The 24,536-nt window shown below is 40.3% G+C and overlaps 1 protein-coding gene and 2 long non-coding RNA genes across 5 annotated transcripts; all 3 read left to right on the top strand.

Annotated features, from left to right (window-relative positions):
* The first annotated feature begins 6,720 nt into the window (after positions 1-6,720).
* LOC134444559 (protein jagunal homolog 1-B) lies at positions 6,721-12,810 on the top strand. The gene is made up of 3 exons (XM_063193829.1): positions 6,721-7,040; positions 9,899-9,992; positions 10,890-12,810. The coding sequence occupies exons 2-3, from the start codon at positions 9,904-9,906 to the stop codon at positions 11,350-11,352; spliced, it is 552 nt and encodes a 183-aa protein (XP_063049899.1). The 5' UTR covers positions 6,721-7,040; positions 9,899-9,903; the 3' UTR covers positions 11,353-12,810.
* Positions 12,811-14,435: 1,625 nt separating this feature from the next.
* On the top strand, positions 14,436-17,487 carry LOC134444558 (uncharacterized). 3 transcript variants are annotated; one of them, XR_010034025.1, is made up of 5 exons: positions 14,436-14,666; positions 15,869-15,938; positions 16,201-16,821; positions 17,003-17,078; positions 17,187-17,487. It is a non-coding gene; the product is annotated as an uncharacterized LOC134444558 (long non-coding RNA). The 3 variants fall into 3 exon arrangements; XR_010034024.1 differs by having other exon boundaries at positions 14,436-15,938; positions 16,201-16,293; positions 16,731-16,821; XR_010034023.1 differs by having other exon boundaries at positions 14,436-15,938.
* Positions 17,488-19,052: 1,565 nt separating this feature from the next.
* Positions 19,053-22,772, top strand: LOC134444560 (uncharacterized). The gene is made up of 2 exons (XR_010034026.1): positions 19,053-19,317; positions 21,122-22,772. It is a non-coding gene; the product is annotated as an uncharacterized LOC134444560 (long non-coding RNA).
* Positions 22,773-24,536: the final 1,764 nt, after the last annotated feature.

The following is a 24,536-nucleotide window of genomic DNA, read 5'->3' as shown; positions in this document are numbered from 1 at the left end:
TCACTTCCCCCGATTTCATGGGACCTCAACGGCGTTTTTAGCCGAAAATCGTATGTAGCATGTAATCCAATGCCGGTATTAAAATGATATTTCGATCCCCTTCGAGTTGTACCACGAGCTCCATATACAGTGCCCTCCATAATTATTGGCACCCCTGGTTGAGATGTGTTAAAAGCCTTAAAATAAATTCAGTGTTTATTGCAGAAGAATACTGTCACACTGAAAATTGTAGGAAAATGTAGCCTTCAACTCAAATGAATTGTAAGAAAATAAAAAAATCCCTGACTAAAAAATAATTATTTTTCATTAAATCACCTGTTCCACAATTATTGGCACCCTTAACAATTCCCAGGAAATAAATATAATTGAAGCATTTCTGTCATTTCCACAGTAGTTTACAATGTTTACCAGAGTATGTAGGAACATTTAATTAGTAATTCATCACTTCCTGTTTCCCTGGGGTATAAATATGACGTGACACCGAGGCCATTTCTCTTATCCACTCTTAAACATGGGAAAGACAAAGGAACACAGCATACAAGTGAGGCAGATGTGCGTCGACCTTCACAGGTCAGGCAGAGGCTACAAGAAGATTGCCACTCAACTGCAGCTGCCCATATCCACTGTGAGAGGAATAATTAAGAAGTTCAAAAGAACTGGAACAGTGGTAAACAAGCCTGGACGAGGACCCAAGTTTATTTTGCCACCACGCACAGGGAGGAGGATGGTAAGAGAAATCAAAAGATCTCCAAAGCTCACTGTTACAGAATTACAACAAATGGTAGCATCCTGGGGTCACAAAGTCTCCAAATCAACCATCAGGCGCTGTCTGCACGCCAACAAGCTGTTTGGGAGGCATGCACAGAGAAAACCTTTCCTCACTCACAATCATAAACGCAAGCGTCTGGAGTTCGCCAAGCGGTATTGGGGCTTCAACTGGGACCGTGTGCTTTGGTCAGATGAGACCAAGATTGAGCTTTTTGGCAACAAACACTCTAAGAGGGTCTGGCGTACCACGAAAGATGCGCATGCTGAAAAGCACCTCATACCCACTGTGAAGTATGGGGGTGGGTCAGTGATGCTGTGAAGCTGTTTCGCTTCCAAAGGCCCTGGGAACCTTGTTTGGGTGCATGGCATCATGAATGCTTTGAAATACCAGGACATTTTAAATCAAAATCTGTTGCCCTCTGCCCGAAAGCTGAAGCTGGGTCGTCACTGGGTCTTTCAGCAAGACAATGACCCTAAACATATGGCCAAATCTACACAGAAATGGTTCACCAGACACAAAATCAAGCTCCTCCCATGGCCTCCCTGACCTCAATCCCATTGAGAACCTGTGGGGTGAGCTGAAGAGGAGAGTACAGAGGAGAGGACCCAGGTCTCTGGATGATTTAGAGAGATTCTGCAAAGAGGAATGGCTGAAGATCCCTCTTTCTGTCTTTTCCCATCTTGTGAAACATTATAGGAGAAGATTAGGTGCTGTTTTGTTGGCAAAAGGGGGTTGTACAAAATATTAACACCAGGGGTGCTAATAATTGTGACACACATTATTTGATGTCAAATAATTATTTCTTTATGTGGGATTTTTTCCCAACTGAATAAATGCACTTGTATTGAAGGTTGGATTTTTCTCCTTTTTTCCATTAAGGTCCCATATTATTTAGAAAAAAAAAATAATATTTGGAAGCTAAAAAACACATCTCAACCAGGGGTGCCAATAATTATGGAGGGCACTGTATGTTGTTTCTGATATTTTTGCTTCATTTTTCGTATGAACCCCCAAACTTTTTAGAAAGCTGTGTTTCTTCACATTTTTCATGCCGACGGCCTCGGAACAAAACATTGATACTTCTGCATGAATAATCTTTATCTAGCCTCTTAAACAGCATATTTGTAGCCCAGCGCATATCATGACTGTGATCAGAAGATATTGACTCGCTACCATGTTGTTAGATGGTCAGCTTAGGTCCCATGAAACGCGGAACAATGGGTCGGGACTTTCAAGCTCTATACAGTTGAGGACGATATTATTAGCCCCCCTCCTGAAATTAGACATTTCTCTTGATTTCTCAGTAAGAATGACCATTATTAACCGTTTCTGTTATTCTGGAAACAAATACACTGCTGGAGATAATGTTCAATGAGTTGAATTTGGATTTTTCTATTGTTACGATGAGTTTAAACAAAAAAGGGCAAAAATGACAAGGACAAAATTATTAGCCCCCTGATCATTAATAGTCAATATGGCGGCATTTATGAACCAAAACTGACAACAGGCTCTGATAAGTTGCTACCTAGGTTGGCACATGCCCCACTAGGGATTTTGGCCCATTTCTTCACTGCAAAGTGTTCTAGCTGGTCCAAATCGCATGGATGCTGAGCATAGACATTAACCACAGACTCTCAGTGGGATTGAGGACTGGACTATGAGCGGGTGATTCCAATATCATGGTTTTAGTGTCCTTGAAGAACCTCTGAACTAATCTAAATGTATGCTTTGGGTTACAATGTTGTTGGAAGACCCAGCAATCCAGATTCAGACCCAGACTCCCTGTGTCTGAGGCTGAATAACAGACTAAACTTGATGCCCCACCACTGTGTGTAACTGTAGAAACTGCTTGGCCTCATTAGACCAAAGAAGCATTGGACACCTGCCTAGATGATTGTTATTGACCTGGCCTCACCTGGAGTTTTTTCTCCCACCAGGAAAGACAGTTGTTAGGGCTTGTCATCATATTGGGTTTTGGGGCCATCCTCACAGAAGAATCCCTTTACTAAAGGCAGTGCATATCAGAGTGTTATTGAGCTTTGCCTGTGAACATTTGAAAGTCAAAAATGAGTTTTGAACATCTCTGCTTTCATCTGATGATATTCAATTCCACCTGCTTTGATGCATGAATTCTGCTTCTGTCAGGTGAAGAAAGGGATAGGCTTTGAATCGTTATAAGATGGTTTCCACAATTAAACATGGTGGTGGATGCATCATTCTGTGGCAGCCTCAGCCACAGGAAACCTTGTTTGGGTGTACGGCACCATAAAAACTGAAAATTATGATAGAATGTGGAAAGCGACCTTGCAAAAATATGCTCATAGAGGGAGCTAAGATCTTCACTGGATCTTTCAATAAGATAATAACCCAAAACTTGCATCCAAAATAGTTCAAATGTTCCTCAAGGATACTAAAACCATGGTCATGGAGTGGTTCAGACCTCAATCCTTTAGATAGTATTTGAAGAGTGCTGAAAATGAATGTCCATCCTCAACATCCATGCCATTTGGACCAGCTTAACTATTTGCGATGAAAAAAATGGGCCAAAATCCCTGGTAGGACATGTGCCAACATAGTTAACAACTAATCAAAGTGCCTGGTGTCAAGTTTTGTTCATAAATGGCACTGTATTGACTATTAATGATAAGGGGGCTAATAATTTTGTCCTTGCCATTTTTACACTTTTTTGTTTAAACTCATTGTGAAAATGGAAAAGTCCAAATTTAACTTATTGGATACTATCTCCATGGTGTATTTGTTTCCAGGATAACACACATTTATTAATAATGATCATTCTCAATGATCAATGAAGAGATATGTCTAATTTCAGGAGGGGGGCTAGTAATATCGTCCTCAACTGTATACGGCTCTGGGATTGCTGTGAAAAGGGGGGCGGGGTCACCTCTAGTCTTACTGTATGTTCTACCTCTATGGTTGTTCAGAATACTAGAGTAACCATGACATACCATGGTAAAACCATGGTTGCTACAGTAAAATCATGGTCGATTTTTGTAAGGGTACATTGCACTCGGGTGAGGGGGCGTTTCGGATGACTTTGTCAGGGACCAAAGCTGTCAGCGTCCCTGCTCAAGCCAGAATAATTGTGAATGTCAGGAATCTATCCAGTATCAGTGGCTCAACCAACAAAATAAAGGCAACAACACTTTGTATCACTGCATTAAATGTTGAGTACCTCACATAAGGGAGTCAATCAGAAGACATTTGATGTACTTTGACCAGTGAGGGGTGCTACCATCTGTTTTGTTCATAATTTATTTGGGTTAGGCTAACACATTCATTTTCAGAGGTTTGATTATGAACGGTAACATTTTCAGGAATGGCTGTGAGCGCGCCAAGGAACATATTACATTTTAGAGGTCATCCAGATCACTGTCTATATCGTGGGATTTTGAGTTAGGCTTTAGGTCTATATACCCACTCTGTTCCTGAGAAATCCATCAATAAGGCTGTCCATGTGTCGGGTTGTTTGTTAAAGGAGCACCTCTGCCAATTTCAATATGCCGTTGTATTGCTCACGCTACCTTTGACTTGTCAGTTCCCGGTGATGCTGCATTTTTTGGCTCAGAGATATGAGCTATTCTAATGGGGGCAGCTTTTGTTTATATTTTTAAAAATCTTAACATAGGCCTACTCCAAATATTTTCCTAAAAGGTATAGCTATTTGCTGTCTGCTGATCTTACATAACCTTTTGGATGTTTTTGGGAATAAATAAAAATGTAAAGAAAAACAAAATCTCAGGTAGGCCTACTGACAAGTCCAGGGTAGTGTGAGCATTACAACTGCATGTTGAAATTGGCTAAAGTTGTCCTTTAAGTTGTGGTGCATTGATCTGTGAAATGAAATGAAGTATGCCTATAAGGCTACACTGGTTTAAGCACGGGTGGGAAACAATCACCTTTATCCAGTAACACTGTGTGTCTCAAGTGTGCCGGTCCTTTGGGACATCCAGATTCAGTCTGTCTGTGTGCCACAACCTTCTGTAGGCTACATTTCATGTTCTTGGTCGATGGCTCAACAGCCTGTAGCTAACAGAACAAAATATGAATCAATAATAAGGTGAAAAACAGACAAGTGCAGACATCAGAAAAGTATAAAAGTTTGAATAATTTGCTTACATTTTATTACACAATGTATATTTATTAAATTAGAACAGACAGGCAAAGTTAACACAGATTAAGGTAACATACAGTGCCCTCCATTATTATTGGCACCCCTGGTTGAGACATGTTAAAAGCCTTAAAATAAATTCAGTGTTTATTGCAGAAGAATACTGTCACACTGAAAATTGTAGGAAAATGTAGCCTTCAACTCAAATGAATTGTAAGAAAATAAAAAAATCCCTGACTAAAAAATAATTATTTTTCATTAAATCACCTGTTCCACAATTATTGGCACCCTTAACAATTCCCAAGAAATAAATATAATTGAAGCATTTCTGTCATTTCTACAGTAGTTTACAAAGTTTACCAGAGTATGTAGGAACATTTAATTAGTAATTCATCACTTCCTGTTTCCCTGGGGTATAAATATGACGTGACACCGAGGCCATTTCTCTTATCCACTCTTAAACATGGGAAAGACAAGGGAACACAGCATACAAGTGAGGCAGATGTGCGTCGACCTTCACAGGTCAGGCAGAGGCTACAAGAAGATTGCCACTCAACTGCAGCTGCCCATATCCACTGTGAGAGGAATAATTAAGAAGTTCAAAACAACTGGAACAGTGGTAAACAAGCCTGGACGAGGACCCAAGTTTATTTTGCCACCACGCACAGTGAGGAGGATGGTAAGAGAAATCAAAAGATCTCCAAAGCTCACTGTTACAGAATTACAACAAATGGTAGCATCCTGGGGTCACAAAGTCTCCAAATCAACCATCAGGCGCTGTCTACACGCCAACAAGCTGTATGGGAGGCATGCACGGAGAAAACCTTTCCTCACTCACAATCATAAACGCAAGCGTCTGGAGTTCGTCAAGCGGTATTGGGGCTTCAACTGGGACCGTGTGCTTTGGTCAGATGAGACCAAGATTGAGCTTTTTGGCAACAAACACTCTAAGTGGGTCTGGCGTACCACGAAAGATGCGCATGCTGAAAAGCACCTCATACCCACTGTGAAGTATGGGGGTGGGTCAGTGATGCTGTGGGGCTGTTTCGCTTCCAAAGGCCCTGGGAACCTTGTTAGGGTGCATGGCATCATGAATGCTTTGAAATACCAGGACATTTTAAATCAAAATCTGTTGCCCTCTGCCCGAAAGCTGAAGCTGGGTCGTCACTGGGTCTTTCAGCAAGACAATGACCCTAAACATATGGCCAAATCTACACAGAAATGGTTCACCAGACACAAAATCAAGCTCCTCCCATGGCCATCTCAGTCCCCTGACCTCAACCCCATTGAGAACCTGTGGGGTGAGCTGAAGAGGAGAGTACAGAGGAGAGGACCCAGGTCTCTGGATGATTTAGAGAGATTCTGCAAAGAGGAATGGCTGAAGATCCCTCTTTCTGTCTTTTCCCATCTTGTGAAACATTATAGGAGAAGATTAGGTGCTGTTTTGTTGGCAAAAGGGGGTTGTACAAAATATTAACACCAGGGGTGCTAATAATTGTGACACACATTATTTGATGTCAAATAATTATTTCTTTATGTGGGATTTTTTCCCCACTGAATAAATGCACTTGTATTGAAGGTTGGATTTTTCTCTTTTTTTCCATTAAGGTCCCATATTATTTAGAAAAAAAAATAAAATAATTGGAAGCTAAAAAACACATCTCAACCAGGGGTGCCAATAATTATGGAGGGCACTGTACCTTCCCAGATTAAATGGCTAGGCATGCAATAAATACCGGTGCTATGCGTCTCCGTGCCAATAGATGGCAGAGTCGACCTTATACACTTATTCTTCAGGCTGAAAGAAGTCAACAGTGCTCACGTTGCATTAGCGCGGCTGTGGTACAGCCGTACAGCTCTCTTGAGTTCAGACGGGAGAATGCCGGTGTAGCACAATATTTGTTTCAATGTGTCTACAAGGTTTGCATTGTATAAGATATTCAAGTGTGGACTGCACTAGTTTTAGCTAAGACGTAAGCCACTGAGCTGAAACTGATACTTACCACTGGAGAAGCCGCAGCTAACAGGAAATCCACCACAAATAACTTGTCAGATCAACTAGCGATTGCAAACTTTATATTGCCTTGGCATTCGTCGTCCGTTTCTGAAGTTTCTGGCACTTGCATCGAATACATTATTCTGGTAAGCAATTTCACTAGTGCCCAGTAAGTTCTCGTCAAAAGAGATCATTCAATTGACAGCTAGTTGTGTTAATGTACCAATGCTTCCCGTTACCAAATGGATTTATTTCAGGTCTGTGACCGCCCAGTTCAGCTGAATAAACAGTAAAGAAATTCCAGTAGAGCCGTCAAGTGTGAAGAATGTTTTTTGTAAAGTAGACCTCTACTCTAAAGCTGGGGTAGTGAGTAACCTGAAATCCAAATGAAAGCTCTTGAGAGCGTTGTTCATTTAATGTAAGCCTGTAATTTAACTGCAATATCCAAAGTAAACTCGTGTCTTTTAAGCCATTGATGTGCGCAGCTATTCTGGACTTTACGGTCCCATTCACTTCAATTCATTTTTTTTGGCGTTTTACATATTTCGGACCGTGCGGACGCCGCTGTACTCGTGCGAGGAAAACAACAATTGTCTCGGATGCTAAATATGGTCATGGAACGGCTTGCTTAACCAGAATGGTGTGTGTTGTGTCATTTCGAAGATAATTAAAGAAAATCTTATTACAATGGGATTTCTCATAGGCATGGTTTTGCATGTCTCTTATCTCTTTTCATGTTGACTGAGCTATCACCGTTACAAGTTTACAAGGTGCACAGCGCACATATGTATGCATACAAAAAGGAAGAATACATTTCACAGTGTAATTCTGCAAATAATTCACTTCAAAGTTAAGTGTTATTACATAGGCACCATGGTCATCAATATGTGTGTAAGAACAAGTGAAAAAACAAATCGGTCAGTTTGTCAAAGAGGAGATGGTAGATATGCGCACCATAGTACAAAGTATGCATCACACCATGCTTCTGAATGATATGAAGGAAAAATACTGACGGCACATAGCCTACGTCTCTTTTCCTCAATAATGCACATGCCACATATCACTCAAGCAACATTATCTTCATTAGCTAATGTGGCCACAGGGGGGCGATATTGTAGGGCACGCTGAGACATTCGGATTCAATTTAACTCACTATTAGGCTATATAACAAAGGTTGCATTATAGGCTAGGCTACTACATATAGTCATTAATTGGCAAACAATTCATGTTGTTTCTATTGTAATGGGATTGCTACATTCAAGACGTTTCCAACGTCTTCCATCTCCTCTGTCTTTTCCATGTTTGTAGGTTAAGAATTAACAAACAAAATCTTAACATTGTACTGCATGTTTTAGATGGGCCCATGTACAAAGTACTTCAAGTCTGTCTGTAGGGCACATCAAGGGTCTGTGAGAAAAGGGTGCTTGCGCTGCTGACAATGTGTAAATGCTTCCATTACATCCTATAGACCTACATATGATGGCTACAAGAATTTCTGCAATGTGTTGTGTTGTTTTGAAGAAAATTGAATAAAATCTTATTATAGTGGGATGTCATTTGCATGATTGGACAGGTTTCATATCTCTTAGCATGTTCACTGCGTCATCACCATTTCATCTTACAATGTGCAGATTACAGAATGATCAGAACTTTCTGTAATTCTGAAAATAAGTAACTCTGAAGTTAACAGATCATACCACATATGTAATAAGTAGTGCAAATTGAGAATGATTAATTTCTCAAAGCAGACACTGTGGATGATATGTAGCATAATACACAGTATGTGTCGCTATATGCTCCTGAAAGATATGCTGAAGACATACTGAAGGCACAAATATTTATTTTCCCAATAAGCCTTATAATGTAGGCCTATATCAGGAGTGAGGTTACATACACGTGAGTAAAAGTTGAATGCTGAGTGGCCTTGAACCCACAACTTATGGTATGGACAGCATGACTTCATCCACTAAGCTACCACAGTTTCATAAGAAATGTTAAGACCAGAAAGATATGTCGTCGTTGTGCATTTTAACACAATAAATCATATAAAATATTTTCCCTGCACCATTACCTCATTGTCTGAAGTATGATGAAGCAATGATTGTAGGCCTATTTGATTTTTTAGTGCTGTGATAATGTGCACATCAAGAAGTTTTCTGGTCAAACAAATTGTATTGAAACTGTGGTAGCTTAGTGGATGGAGTCATGCCTGCCATTCCACAGGTTGTGGGTTCAAGGCCCCTCAAAGGACAATTTTCACACTTGTGTATGTTACCTCACTTCTGATAGGCCATGATTAGTCTAATTCAGTAAATAGATATTTGTGCGTACAGTATTTCTTCAGCATATAACTCATGAGCATATTTCGATGAATACTGTGTATTATGGTGCATATCTACCGTCTCCTCTTTGACAAACTGACCGATTTGTTTTTTCACTTGTTCTTACACACATATTGATGACCATGGTGCCTATGTAATAACACTTAACTTTGAAGTGAATTATTTGCAGAATTACACTGTGAAATGTATTCTTCCTTTTTGTATGCATACATATGTGCGCTGTGCACCTTGTAAACTTGTAACGGTGATAGCTCAGTCAACATGAAAAGAGATAAGAGACATGCAAAACCATGCCTATGAGAAATCCCATTGTAATAAGATTTTCTTTAATTATCTTCGAAATGACACAACACACACCATTCTGGTTAAGCAAGCCGTTCCATGACCATGTTTAGCACCCGAGACAATTGTTGTTTTCCTCGCACGAGTACAGCGGCGTCCGCACGGTCCGAAATATGTAAAACGCCAAAAAAATGAATTGAAGTGAATGGGACCGTAAAGTCCAGAATAGCTGCGCACATCAATGGCTTAAAAGACACGAGTCCAAAGTGACCCCTATTGCTATTCCTATTCGTATAAACACCAAATAATCTGCTGTGTGTGTTTACAGCCAACATACCCGGTTTCAATCATTCATGTTCTCTCGCGATATTTGTGTGTAGGTACCATGGCCTCACGAGAAGGTCCTCGAGCTGCTGGAACAGATGGGAGTGACTTTCAACATAGAGAAAGAGTCGCAAAACACTACCAAATGAGGTAATTGCGAGAACAATGTTGTTTTTTGTTGTTATTCAGTATTGTAAGCAATGTGCAGACATCCCATGGAGTAGGCTAATCTGAAAGTCAGCTTGCACGGCAAAGCATTTTCTCCACCATTTTTCCACAGTAGATTGGTCCAATCCAGATGCATGAGATCTCTTTAATGATCATAAAACTTGCTTAGTTGGTACACCTTACCAGCAGGTCAAACACATGTATTTGATTCATTCTTATTCCTACGATTACTTGGCCTATTGTTTTAATGACATTTCTATATTTTGGTTATACATTTAACATTGACTTTTTGCCTTTACAAAAAACACAAATAGCTACCCTTCCTAGGAAGGGGATAGATGCAATGATCTATGTACTGTGTGTAGTCAAGACAGTTCTAGGAAACGGAATGAGTCCCATGTCCATATTATGTTTTTAATACATTGAGACCAAAGGCAAATTTCATGCAGGCATGGACGATAAAGTCAATTCTATTCTACTCGTTCTACTGTATTCTATTCTTATCTACTCCATTCGACTCCCCTCTATCCTACTGTACCCCACAGCGTGGCCCTGAAGTCAATAAAGTCAATTCTATTCTTAGGCTATCCTATTCTACTGTATTCTATTCTAATCTACTCTATACGACTCCCCCCCCCCCCAGTGTGGCCCTGAAGTCAATAAAGTCAATTCTATTCTCTATTCTACTTATTCTACTCATTCTACTGTATTCTATTCTAATCTACTCTATTTGACTCCCCTCTATCCTACTCTACCCCACAGTGTGGCCCTGAAGTCAATGAAGTCAATTCTATTCTTCTCTATACTATTCTATTCATTCTACTGTATTCTATTCTAATTTGCTCCATTCGACTCCCCTCTATCCTACTCTACCCACAGTGTGGCCCTGAAGTCGGAGATCCGCAAGCTGAACATCCTGCACGTGGTCATCTGGCTGCTGGTCCTGGCCCAGGTGACGGTGAGCCAGCTGCACCTGGTCTCCCACAGCGTGGTGGCCAGCCCCTACCAATGGGAGTACCCCTACCTGCTCAGCGTGCTGCCCACGGCGCTCAGCTTCGCGGCCATGCCGCGCAACAACATCAGCTACCTGGTCATCTCCATGATCAGCGCGGGGCTCTTCTGCGTGGCGCCCATCATCTACGGCGGCATGGAGATGTTCCCCGTGGCGCAGCAGCTCTACCGCCATGGCAAGGCCTACCGCTTCATCTTCGGCTTCTCGGCCGTGTCCGTCATGTACCTGGTGCTGGTCATCGCCGTGCAGGTGCACGCCTGGCAGATATACTACAGCAAGCAGCTACTGGACTCCTGGTTCACCTCCACACAGGACAAGAAAAAGAAGTAGAAGGGAAGACGAGACGAGACGGGACGGGACGGGACTGCTAACTGGCTATTCGTTGACGCTAGCATCGCACAGTGTGATTATTGCTCTGTTTGTCAGTCTTGTAACAGGACAAGAGGAAATTAGAGGGGGGGGCGGCTATATTTATGTATACATCGTCATCAACAGAATGGGATTAACTCAAGTCAATTTGACAGTCAATTACCCCTACACTCAGGACAAGAAGGAATTAGAGGGGGCCGGCTATATTTATGTACCGGTATACATCGTCGACAGAATGGGATTAACTCAAGTCAATTTGTCAGTCAATTATCCCTCACCTGCACCCTGGACAATAAGTGGAAATGATAAGACTAGACGAGGCTGGCTATGGATATTTATACAATGAAAGATTGTTCTTATTGCTGTATTTGTCCCTCATTTTGAGTAAATGAGTGCAGTTGCATGTACAGAGTATTCTGGCAGTTGCCATCTCTGATTCCGGTTTCAAACAGAATGTTATCAGTATTTGGTTTTAAAACGAGTTCCCTAATATTTCCGTTTACATTTGTGGAGCAGCGTTCTGTAACCGGAATATTCCCGGAACATGTTCCATATTTAGAACGAATCAAGACTAAACATGACTCATGCGCAAACCAAATACTCCCACTGTTCTGTTTAAAATTTCTTGCATGTATTCCTTACATGTAACTGCGCTCATTTGATGTGATTACTACTCTTATTTGTCAGTCAGTTATCCCTAACCATTCATTTTGTCATGGTTTTATAATTGAGTCCATAAAGGTTAGAAATGCCCTGTGTTATGTGACTGAGCAAGTTGATCTTTTCACAAGCCATCTCACTTCATCTCATTTTGAACTACAACTACAATGTTGCCAATGACAGACCTCTGTTTATCATCTTCACAACTTGTTGTACAGTATTCTCGATCTGTTACTGTAGCTTCTTCTTCACCTCTTCTCCCCATCTTGACAGTGTAGCGGTTCAGTGCCAAGTAAGGATGTAATTTTGGTATCACTTTACTTGACACCGGTGTCATAAGCATGTCATTACAGTGTCATGATGGTGTCATAATAGTGTTATGCACGTGTCAAGTTTTTACCTTAACCGAATGTCACTTAAGGCCAACAGTCAAAGAATGTTTATGACATGGACATAACGTTTATGACTTATCTATGACTGTGTCATGACATTATTATTACACTGTAATGACATGCTTATGACACCGTCGTCAAGTTAAGTGTTACTGTAATTTTTCTGTCCAGTAGGGGTAGGATGGGATTTTACTCATCAAAATAAGAACCATTCAGAGAAGGAACTCTACTTTAGGAACTCTACTGTACTACTGAAACCCATCTCTGAACACACACGGGAACATAGCAGTACACACACACACACACTTTTCTCTGTTGCCTCATGTCTCCAAACACAGTTTAATTATTAATAAACAATCGACTGAAAGGTTGATTTCTTGGCCTTCCTTCTTTCCATCTCAATCTGCAATGTTCGTTTTGTTCTTCAATAGTGGTTGTCTCGACTTTGACCTTCCTTTTGGCATAGCCCATACTTTATGTCTATAACCATGTTGAAACAAATTAGAATATGGCCTCTTCAATAGTTTAATTATATTGCCCTAGATATTTTTCCATGAGTCTGAAGATCACTCACCATTTTGATCTATACTCGAAAGGCCAATGGCCATCTTTTTTATCCCACTAAACATTGGACGTCGTATAGACGTTGAAATTAGGTCTAAATTGCGTCCGTCGGTCCATGACCAGTTTTGGACCTTATAATGACGTACAAACTAGGTCCTTTATTTGGACGTCTAATAATGACCCTATTTGTACGTCATTATGAAGTTCAAAATTCGGACGTCAGTCTAGGTCACTTTTTTGGACGTCAAAAACAGGTGAGGGAAATCGACATGATTGTTGTTGTTGCTGTTGCTTTTTTTTTTTTGCTTTGTTTTTAAATAGGCCATAGTAGTTTTCCTAGTAGGCTATTTTTTCTGTTCACATCGGGTGGGGAAAGTGTGTGGCAATCCCAAACTAGAGATGGGTGATTCCGCCAAAAGAGTGCCATTTGTGTCCCCAGCAAATAAAATGTATAAAATCAATGAATAAAGTGAAATAAATTACATTCCATTATAAAGCAAACTTTTCTACACATGATCCATTGAAAAGTTTGTAAATATATTATTTTTAAATATGATAAAAATGTATCCAAAACCCTATTTTATAGTCTTTCTCGTGTGTCCCCAGAGTGAAGTGCAACACTTTACCACAAAATATTGATAAAGAAATCCTTCCGAAACCTGTTTTTTTTTTCTTTATATGTGACTATATAATCCATCTATACTTTTAATTGTATTTTTAAAAGAATAAATTAATTCTATTTTGGTTAAAAATCACATTTTAGTCGTGTCCCCAGGTTTTGACTCAGTGCTGTTACCCATGTATATCCTGCCCCCTAAAAATTTGGGACCCTCCCACTAGTGACATTTTCACCCGGAAGTGACATCAATTAGATCTCCTGAATCCAATGGGAAGACCAAAACTAAGTTCTCTCGTGTAGTTTTTTTCATATTTGATGATGTTGCAGTTGAATCAGGCGGGGGGCAATCTAAAAACTCTTTCATGTTACCTTAATTATCTTTAGATAGTGTTTGATGACAACAAAAGTAAAATGTTCACTTAAATGTGAAGAATGTGCTCTGTGCAAAAAAAGTATTAGCATGGATGCCATGTGGTCAGATTTCACACAATTGCTAATTTCTTGCTAATTCCTCATTGCTGTTACCCTAATTGCTGTTACTCAAATAACAATGTGTTATGGTAAAAACTGTTATAAATTAAATTAATTATCCTGAGATTGCCCAGTGCTCTTTTTGAATGCTTAAATGTGTACATTAACAGTTTCTATGTTGAAATTGAATGAAATTTGAAGTTTATTTTTAAGGTTTTTCAACCAGCAAATGGCACTCTTTTGGCGGAATCACCCAGATACTCTCCAACGTGCAATGCACGGTGGGACACACTGCCTAAACAGATGTGTCAAAAAAAAATAACACATTGGGATGTGTAGACAGCATTGACAGATTATGTGTCATTTCTGTGTAATATTTCACAGAATGTGTGAAACCTGAAGTTAAGAGGTTCATTTCTGGGTCGTGCTACAAGTGAGAAACTAACGGCCGTTTGGCTGTCCAATCGCGTGACTGGACATTTGAAAGCAGACTTCCGCCCGCCTTTTCTACCGTTGGAAATGCAAGATGCGGTGACTTCACTTGACTTCAGACACCGAGAGAGGCTGGCGTAAGTAATTCGCTTTATTGGTATAATTTCGTAACAATTACGTGTGTTGCCGTTAATGTATGGTTAAAATCAAACCCTGCTTCACAAGTTTTGCTGTACGAACATTGGAACAGCCTCAGTGATTCTGTGAACATTAAGCTAGCCTACAATCAGATTTAGCTAGTTATTGATACTCAGTTAGCTATTGATCTTTAACGCTTGCACTATAGATTATATTTATTTTCTTTTAATTCACATGTGGACTAACTTAATGGTTAAAACGTGTTGTGTTGGGAAAAGTAAAGGTTTGAAATGTGATATTGGATGGTTTGCTAACATTGGTTGCTAATAGGGTAACTGATAATTAGCTGGTGTGGAAGAAATCAGGCGGCACTTTACTGATGTGAAGTTTGAAAGCTATTTTCTGAACATAAAAGAAAGAAAGTCTGACAGGATTTATGCAAGGATACTGAAACACCACGGATGGATTGACGTAGAGCTAGTACTGGTAGTGGGGCAAAAGTGGATGCTGCTAGTAACAGGTATCGGAGGGGGCAAGACAAGGGCTAGCTAGCATAGAGGCGATTTTAAACTTCAGCGCTTCAAACGTAAGCAGTTCTGCGTCAAATCATGTAAATCAGACCATCCGCCACCCTCGTACATGATAAAGAATAGCACCAGTAAAAGCAAGCAGTATCCCACTGTTTTGTGTTGGCTCGATGAAAGGTGATAGAAACGAATTTCCGAATCACATTATGTCGGCTTGGTTGTAGTTGTTGTGGCCAGTCAATAGACAAGCTTTGAACCGTAGTTCCATGTAAGTGTCGTGGTTTTCACCGTTTCAGTATGTAGTTGAATATGGTAGATCTGGGCAACTGGTCAACGCTGTCGTGTTTTGTCTCGGTAGACCTCGTATGACGGTGTGTTGGGAAAATACCGGCAGTTGTTTCAGATGGAGGGTGCGACGTGCCAGATGTACGCTGTTCGAGGGATAAAACTGACACGCACGAGATATTGTAGGCAATGGTAATTGGTGACGATACCATGACGTTTGAAAAGAAGATTCAAAGTTTGAGTTTTAGGTGGCAGAGTAGAACAGCTGCGTGTGAAGTGTGGCGACTACCAAGGTATCAACACCAGTTATGGCTACGGGATTTTTAAAGTACCTTCAATGCACTGGGAACTAACGTGCTCTCCCCCCCTCTCTCTCCTCTCTTAATCAGGGCCCAGGTCTTGTGGCCACATCTGTCCAAGCTCCTACTCTGATTGAACAGTTAGATGATCAGACTGATGGTAAGTGTGTGTGTGTGTGTGTGTGTGTGTTTCCATGTGTATCATATTGTCTATGTGATCATGTGTCTAATTGCCATCCACTTACAGGCCCTCTGCCTCCTTTCATTTGTTTTTTTAGAAGAAAAAAAATCAGATTTTTTTTCTTATTGTTGTATTGTATGCAATTGTGATAAATATGTTACTGTGATATTGTTATAACACAGATACTTTGGTAAATGTGAAATTTAAGTACTGCTGTACAATTTTCTCCTCTCATTTTCAGATGAAAAGTGCTACACAGTTCTCACACATCTTCTGACTCCGAAGCCGCTGCAGTGTAAAATCTGAGATGTCTTTTCTGGTTGACTTTGTGCAGGTATTTTTCAAAGGATAGTTACTTTTAAAACGTCTTAATCTCTAAAAACACTTTCATGCAGAGCCTCTGTTAGGACCTCATTGCGATACATGTTATGACCTTGTCACCAAAATGTCAATGACCATATTTTAACCTGCTATTTAAGGCTGTCATAGCCATATTCTTATAACAATGCAGTTAAGTTCAAGAGAACTATAGTTTGGTGATATGGATCCCAAACGGAAGGGAACAGCAGCGGTTTGTAGTTGTAGAGAACTAATTAGCGCCAAGTGTTGTTAACCTGTTGTTTCTTGTTTACCTTTCACAGTAGCCCATAGCACTTTTGTCATAGAGAGCAACTTGGTCAGTAAATATGTGCCTGCTGTATAAAGTAGCAGTATTTGGATGAGTTACAGCTAACACGGCAAACTTGAGACTGTATATTGTGTGTTTGACAGATTTCTGACAGCGACAGCGATGGTGAGGGAAGCAGTGTACCGAACTCTCAGATGACTCGGACCAGGTGACCAAACCCATGCAAAGCACAATGTGAGTGTACACACACACACACACACACACACACACACACACACACACACACACACACACAGACCATGAGTCAACATAGTAGCCCCTACAATATTTTTTCCAATTTATTGCCGTATGCTTACCATATCCATCATGTTGATGTGTGTTAATGCACCCTTGTGTGTGTATGTGTTGGTGTTAGGACTGTGCTGAGGCGTTCCGCCCCCCTCCCCCTCCACACCACTCAAGGCACTGCGGCGGCCCAACCGCAAACTAACGTGAGTACACAACACACACACTTGTGTGCATGCCACGCACTGACACTTTCTCTACAGTGACTTGTCAACTTTCCTTACATTGTGTGTGTATGTGTGTGCGTGTGACAGGGAGATTAACATGAGGCTGGATGCGCTTGGCTCCCTGCTGCGTCCATCACCAGAGGGGCCGGGATTGCTGCGGCAGCTAGCCAATTAAAGGAGGAGGATGAAGGAGAGGAGTCTGACGATGCAGACATCGCCATCGTATGCAGTCCACGCCCTCGCAGGAAAACCAGCCAATGAAAACGCTTGCAGCAGCATCAGCAGAACACACCGGCACGACTGGTAAACTTAAAGATACGCCACAGACCAGACATACACCAAATACAACTAGCACAGGTACACACACACACACACACACACACACACACACACACACACACACACACACACACACACACACACACACACCGTATAGAGCAGGGGTGGCCAACCAGTCGGAGACCAAGAGCCACATTTTGTAATGTGTCACAGCAAAGAGCCACATCGGCACACAAACATCACGCGGGCATATAAACATGCGCACACCCACCAACATGGGCATCACACATCCTTCTCGCACCACAGACCAGCATACACAACAACACATGGGTATGAACATCAACCATCTCTTCCTTTCACACACAGACACACAGACACAGACACAGACACAGACACACACACACACACACACACACACACACACACACACACACACACACACACACACACAAAGTGTCAGATTGATGTTACACTCCAACTTAATGGCCTGACTACAAGACAATCCTGAATATAAGATGACCCCCCCCCTCTTTTTTTTTAACTGCCTCAATTTTTTGGGGGAAAAGGTTTTTTCAAGATAAAAATGTTGTTTTACATAAGAAGACAAGGGTACACAGGTCAAAATTATTTCATAAATTCTTTCATATTTTAATAAAAAACGTTTCACATCATAATTTCCATGAGCACTCTTTATAACAGAGCACGAAGTAACGCGGCCCAAAGATTCTCCGCCTCTTTTAGCTCATTCGGGGGTTAGGCGCACAGGCACCGCTTTCTTGCGCACAGATGAGATGATCATTGGATGCCTGACGACAACACCATCCGAAATTAACAAGGTGGTTCGTCAAATCGCCGTTCATTTTCCACATTAATGTTTCAGCGGGTGCTGACAGGGGGCCAGGGGAAAAGACCAAGTTTTCTTTTTGAGACTAAACTGAGTGCGGACAAGCGACAAGTCGATTTAAATTGTTTCCCACCTGCACGCTGTCTGCCTGCGCCGCTTTGACAATGGCTGATAAACCAAGGTAGAACATTATTTTTGGCGCAATTTTGTCTATAGCCCGCGAAAATAACACGATTTTAAACCAAACACATAATTTCACATTCGGTCCCGGTCAATAGCCATGAACACTCCTCCTAACAGAGCGCAGAGATGGCTCCGCAGGACAGAGATTCTCGGCGCATCTCTGCTCCAGACGCCTTTCTCTTCATATCATTTGCACATTTATAACCGCCATATCCGAGCGATAGAATCTAATATGGACAGCACATTTTCTTGACCTTATTGAGGAGTGATGGCAAAATCTTTCAGGTTAAAACATTTTTGCCGATATTTTGTTTAGTCAGCGAAAGACGCGGTCACTTTTTAAAGCGCTATTTTTAGAACATAGGCTTAAATCGCGTCTTGTAGGCTATTTGCAGTAACACATGTCACACATCAACGTGATCATTCAGGACACATTTAGCCAAGGCCTACTACAGTACCAAGACCACAGGGCACTTATTTGCCATAGTTCTAATCAACTTTGTGTGCGCAATTCTAATGCATATTGCCTATGGGACATAAACACAAACTTGGACATGAACGCAAGAGCCTCAAAACACCAGGCAAAGAGCCGCATGCGGCTCGAGAGCCGCGGGTTAGCCACCTATGGTATAGCGCTTTGCCTAGTCAAAGACTTTTTACAGGAAGTATTATAATTCTGTTTTATAGTTGGGGGAAGCCATGGAAAGTAGATCACCCTATACAGCTGATGTGTGTGTCAGTAATATTTATGTGTATGTGTGTTGCAGACAGAGCTTCTGAAGCATGCAGTGGAAGAGCTGTCAGTCAAGCTAAAGGTCCCGCCCTCCAACCTGCTGCTGCTGCACGGACAGGCGGAACTTAACACCTCACACACTATTGGCCAGCTAGGACTCTGCATCGCTGACATCTTTGGTAGGAATGTGTGTGTGTGTGTGTTTGCGTTTGGGTGTGTTTGCGTGTGGGTCTGTGTTGGTGCAAGTCAGTCTTGGCTCCTTCCTGATATTATACTGTATAAGTTCATACGTATACCGCATTGCAAAATGAATTTCATATACAGTATATCACGAAAGTGAATACACCCCTCACAGTTTTTGCAGATTTTTGAGTATACATTTTCATAGGAAAGCATTACAGAAATTTCACTTTGACACAATGATTAGTGACCTTTTAACAACTTATTTAGCCGCTTAAATTTCTTGTTCACTCAGAAAAAAGCAAAATACACCCATTAATGTTTGAACATGTACTCACAAAAGTGAGTGCACCCCAGATTAAAATCCGGTAGAGAAGGGGCTGTGTTGGCTCGAATCGTCTTGAAATGAAAAGGGATGAAAAGGGAGGTCATCAGTGTGCGTTTCAATCTTTCTTTGCATTAAACTACATTTTGAGTCTGCATCTGGCTTAAATAGATCGTTGTGAGATTTGAATGCAATCCTATGGAGAATATCATGATCTGCTTCAGTAGTCACAGTGCATGTTGACATGCATGTTTGTTTTAGGTGTATTTCAGATTGCCAATGTTGACAGCATTCATGCATCCCCAAACCATGTCAGTCCCACTACCATGCGTGGCTACTGAGAGGATACACTTTTTTTTGTAAAACTCACTTGTTTACCACCACACATGCTTGACACTATCTAAAGCAAATTTGTTTATCTTGGTCTCAAGAGAGATGAACAGACCAAGGATATGGATCACTGGAACCATGTTGTGTGATCTGAAGAGACCCAGATAAACAAATATACTTTAGATGGTGTCAAGCATGTGTGGTGGTAAACAAGTAAGTAAAAAAAATGTATCCTATCAAAAGCCAAGCATGGTAGTGGGACTGACATGGTTTGGGGATGCATGGATGCTGTCAACATTGGTAATCTGAAATGCACCTAAAAGAAACATGCATATCAACATGCACTGTGACTACTGAAGCAGATCATGATATTCTCCATAGGATTGCATTCAAATCTCACAACGATCTATTTAAGCCAGATGCAGACTCAAAATGTAAAAGTTCAATGCAAAGAAAGGTTGAAACGCACACTGATGACCTCCCCTTTCATCCCTTTTCATTTTGTTTCGATTCGAGCCAACACAGCCCCTTTTCTACCGGATTTTAATCTGGGGTGTACTCACTTTTGTGAGTACATGTTCAAACATCAAGGGCTGTATTTAGTTTTTTTCTGAGTGAACAAGAAATTTAAGCGGTTAAATATGTTGTTAAAAGGTCACTAATCATTGTGTCAAAGTGAAATTTCTCTAATGATTTCCTATGAAAATATATACTCACAAATCTGCAAAAACTGTGAGGGGTGTACTCACTTGCATGATATACTGTAAGTTGAAAAAGTATGTTCTCAAAATATTTGAATGGCAAGAATTGACACATAGGTGATAGGAGCTCTGGAAAGCCATTTTCAATAATAAAATGCAAAAAAAAGGTAGATACACCGTTTTGCAATAAACTCTTCATACGTATACTGTATATAAATAATGAAATGAAAAATGAATGAAATTAAATTCACTCAGTTTAATGAAGAGCTAAGAAGATATCATGATATCAATGCATGTGTAGTTGATTCGGCTATACTTAGTTTGACTGGTATGCTTCATACCTTTCAATCAGTTAAGTACAACTTGCTATTAAGTATTATTGATGATGTCTCTCTCTCTCTCTCTCTCTCTCTCTCCCCCCCTTCTTCTTCTTCTTCTTCTTCTCAGTCTGGAACCAACTTCACATCCCTCTTCACTGCACTACTGACACTGAGATGGAATCCACAACCCAACCACTAGTGATCTGCATTGGGAACCTGAAGAGTCTGTCATAACCGCCAGGAATGACCGTGTGACCATTCCCGTTGCAGACGGCCTGACTTGCACAATTGACAAGCTGTTCAAGCTTTACTGGGTCTGCAACTTGTTATATCCAGCACAGCTCAGCTCTGTTTTCACCTTCTTTGAATATGTTTATGACGCTCCCATCTCAACCAACAAACGAACAAAGGCACTACAACTTCTCTCAAAGCTTCCCAGCAGCCCAGTGATCACTCAACATGTGTTTATGCCCAAAATGTAAATAGTTACTACAGACATCAAGAAAGTAGTTTGGCATCTTTGTCAAGTACACGCTTTGTCAGATGCACAGGATATGATGATAATTTGCAGCCAAGATGGCTGTTCAAGTGTACAAGGACTTACTATGTAGACACCACCTCCGTAGACAACACCAGTCCACAACAACAGAAATGGGAGTATCTTTCAATGACTCTTTTGAATCCACTGACATTCAGACAGCCTATGCAGCTTCAAGTAACACCTGAAGAAAGAGCATTTTGTGTCCCTTCTCAAGGACCGATTCTCCATAATTTACCACTTAATGACAATTTATCTGTGTTCATGCTTGTTAGGATTATTACAGGGAATTATTTTGATTATCATTTTGGCAACACTTTATTTTATCATTACATCTATTAGCTCTAATACATACAGTGTTAATGCCTGTATGCTGTATAAGTAACTTGTAAGGCATGCACTAAGCAAAATCAAACATACGTTAGGCATGTATTCGCAAATGCCTTGTTCATGCACAATTTGGGATTTATTACCTAATATAACCTCAGTAAGGACCTAACAAATGTTTGATTTCGCTTAGTACATGCCTTACAAGTTACTTATACAGGCATTAACTCATTGATACTGGATGTTGGGTTGTGCAACATTGGCCCTGGCGCCTGGAGTTTTGTATGGCATCAGCACCCTTTTCTGCAAGTGCTTTAGGCATCAATGGGTTAACATTGTATGTATTAGTGCTAAGCGATGTAATGTTAAAATAAAGTGTTACCATCATATTTTTAAAAAATATATATGTTGTAAAACTGGACGATTGTGAAATTATATGATGTGGCAGATGTAAGACCCATTGATGTAATGCAGAGTTTTCATTCAGATGAACTGTCTCTTAACCCAAGGTACAATGTCTTTTCTTCCAATATGTTGGAACCTATTTCATAAGAATGTTATTTTCAAGAATATTTAACACTACTTCGAATTTCAAGACTTTCGGGTTTTGTACTACACTGGTAATGTTGTTAAGAGATGATAGTGTACGAGTCATAATCATCAATACTTCATGAAATTCGCAGTGGTGTTAATTATTCTTGAAAAAGATCACATTTGTTATCTCCCCCTCTTCTGAAAAGCCTAACAAAAATAATATGACAGTAAAGTTAATGTAGTACAATTTTTTTTTTTTTTATTGAATGTAAACACAACTCTACAAAAAAAACGTTGCAGAGGTATGTAGTCAAGACTTTTGAAGATTGAACCTTGTAAACAAAAGTGTTTTCTAAATAAAAGTAAACCCCCCCTGTCACTTTCCATGTGATAATTGTCTGTATATTTTGAAAACTAGAAGTTTCAAGGTTTTTAATGCTGTCACTTTTATGTTTGAATGACAACTCACAGAGTTAATTTGAAGTCAAAAAGACGTCCACAAAGATGACGTCAATAAAACCACCTACAAAATGACGTCAAAAACATGTCCTCTAAGACCTTATTTGGACTAGAGATGACTCTAATATGGACGTAGTACAGACGTCAAAAATGGACGTCCATTAGACGTCCGAAAAAGACGTCGTCTGGAGTAACAGTCTGCACCTTCAGATGACCTAAATTATACGTCCAAAAATGACCTAAAAAAGACGTCCTTTAAACGTCATTTTGTTTACTGGGATGAAGGCGTACATTTAATTTGTTACTTTTTATTGCTAAAGCATTAAAAAGGTAAACTTCCCCATTATGTCTCTAATTTATTGACTCTGCGCTTTATCTTATGGTACGCATTCCTCACACAAGTTGTTCCTTCAGTCTTGCACTCCTCGCACTGAATTAGGGAAAGCTTAGGCTTTTCTTCTTTTTATGCTCCATACTTATGAATGAGTTGCAGAATATATTGTGTATGGACTCTGCCCTCATTGGAGGCCTTTAAGAGGGTAATTAATACAACACAAAGGAATGTCATTGTGTCTAAACAAGCACCACATACCTTTTACCTGATACTATATTTTATAAAAGTTTGTTTTTCTAAATGTTTTTTGTAATGTAAGTTTATTTTCCTTATTATATGTCTGTGTCTGTAACTTATATGAAGGCTGCCATTTTGTCCAGGACTCCCTGGCAGAAGAGAGTCTTAGTATCAATGGGACAATCCTGGCTAAATAAAGGATAAATGAAAAAAGATAGACAGACATACCGTATAATATGGCTGCTTTCAACACCAAATGTCTACTTTTGTTGCATTTGTCTGTTTTAATACCATAAAACAAACCTGATCTATGGCTCTTCTACTGTAGCTGACCGGTCATGTGACATGATGCTGTTTCTCAATGGGGGTTCTATAGCCACCAGGGGGCATTGGTGATGAGTTGAGAAGGATACAGCTGAGAGATGGTGTGCTCAATTGCCATTGGGAGGGCGGTATTATTCTAATGTATTTTTGTAATACTAAGGCAAGGCAAGTTTATAGCGCATTTCAAGTCAAGAAACATTTAAAACATTAAGATAAAACATAAGGTAAAAATAATCCTAAAATAGAATAAAAAAAATAAACATAATAATAATAATAATAAAAGAATGATATGTAATTTAAGCTAGGGGAAAGCAGCTGAGAACAGCTTTGTCTTGAGTCTAGATTTAAAGCTATTTAAGCTGGTTCCCAAAGCTTTGAAGCATAGAAGCTAAAGGCTGCCTCTCCACACTTTGTTTTGACTTTTGGAATCACCAGCAAATTCTTCTCCGTTGACCTTAGTGACCTGGTTGGTGCATACAGCTGAAACATATCCAGTAGATATGTGGGTCCCATTCCATTTAATGATTTAAACACACTAAGGAGGGTGTTGGCAGGCTTATGATGAGGTCACAGGTGTGTTGGGAAACGCATGAGTAGGACAGCAGGGCATTTAAAAAAAAAAAAAAAAAGGTTGAGAACCTCTGTCAGATAATGTGTTCATTGTTCAGTCATCTATGAAGGACACATGCCCATTTGCGTTTGTAATGGTGCATGTCCGTATAGCTATGAAGTGCTAGTTCCAGGGCATGTAGCAAATCCACGGTTTTGACTATATTTGCTTAGGGTGAG

The sequence above is a fragment of the Engraulis encrasicolus genome, unplaced genomic scaffold (assembly GCF_034702125.1).
Source record: "Engraulis encrasicolus isolate BLACKSEA-1 unplaced genomic scaffold, IST_EnEncr_1.0 scaffold_594_np1212, whole genome shotgun sequence".
Lineage (NCBI taxonomy): Eukaryota > Metazoa > Chordata > Actinopteri > Clupeiformes > Engraulidae > Engraulis > Engraulis encrasicolus.
Note: the sequence above shows the minus strand (reverse complement) of the source record. Positions and strands in the feature narration are given on the sequence as shown.

Coding starts and splice junctions, on each gene's coding strand:
- LOC134444559 (XM_063193829.1), top strand. CDS start 9,904: ATGGCCTCACGAGAAGGTCCTCGAGCTGCTGGAACAGATGGGAGTGAC. Junction 9,993..10,889: donor GCAAAACACTACCAAATGAG/GTAATTGCGAGA, acceptor CTCTACCCACAG/TGTGGCCCTGAAGTCGGAGA.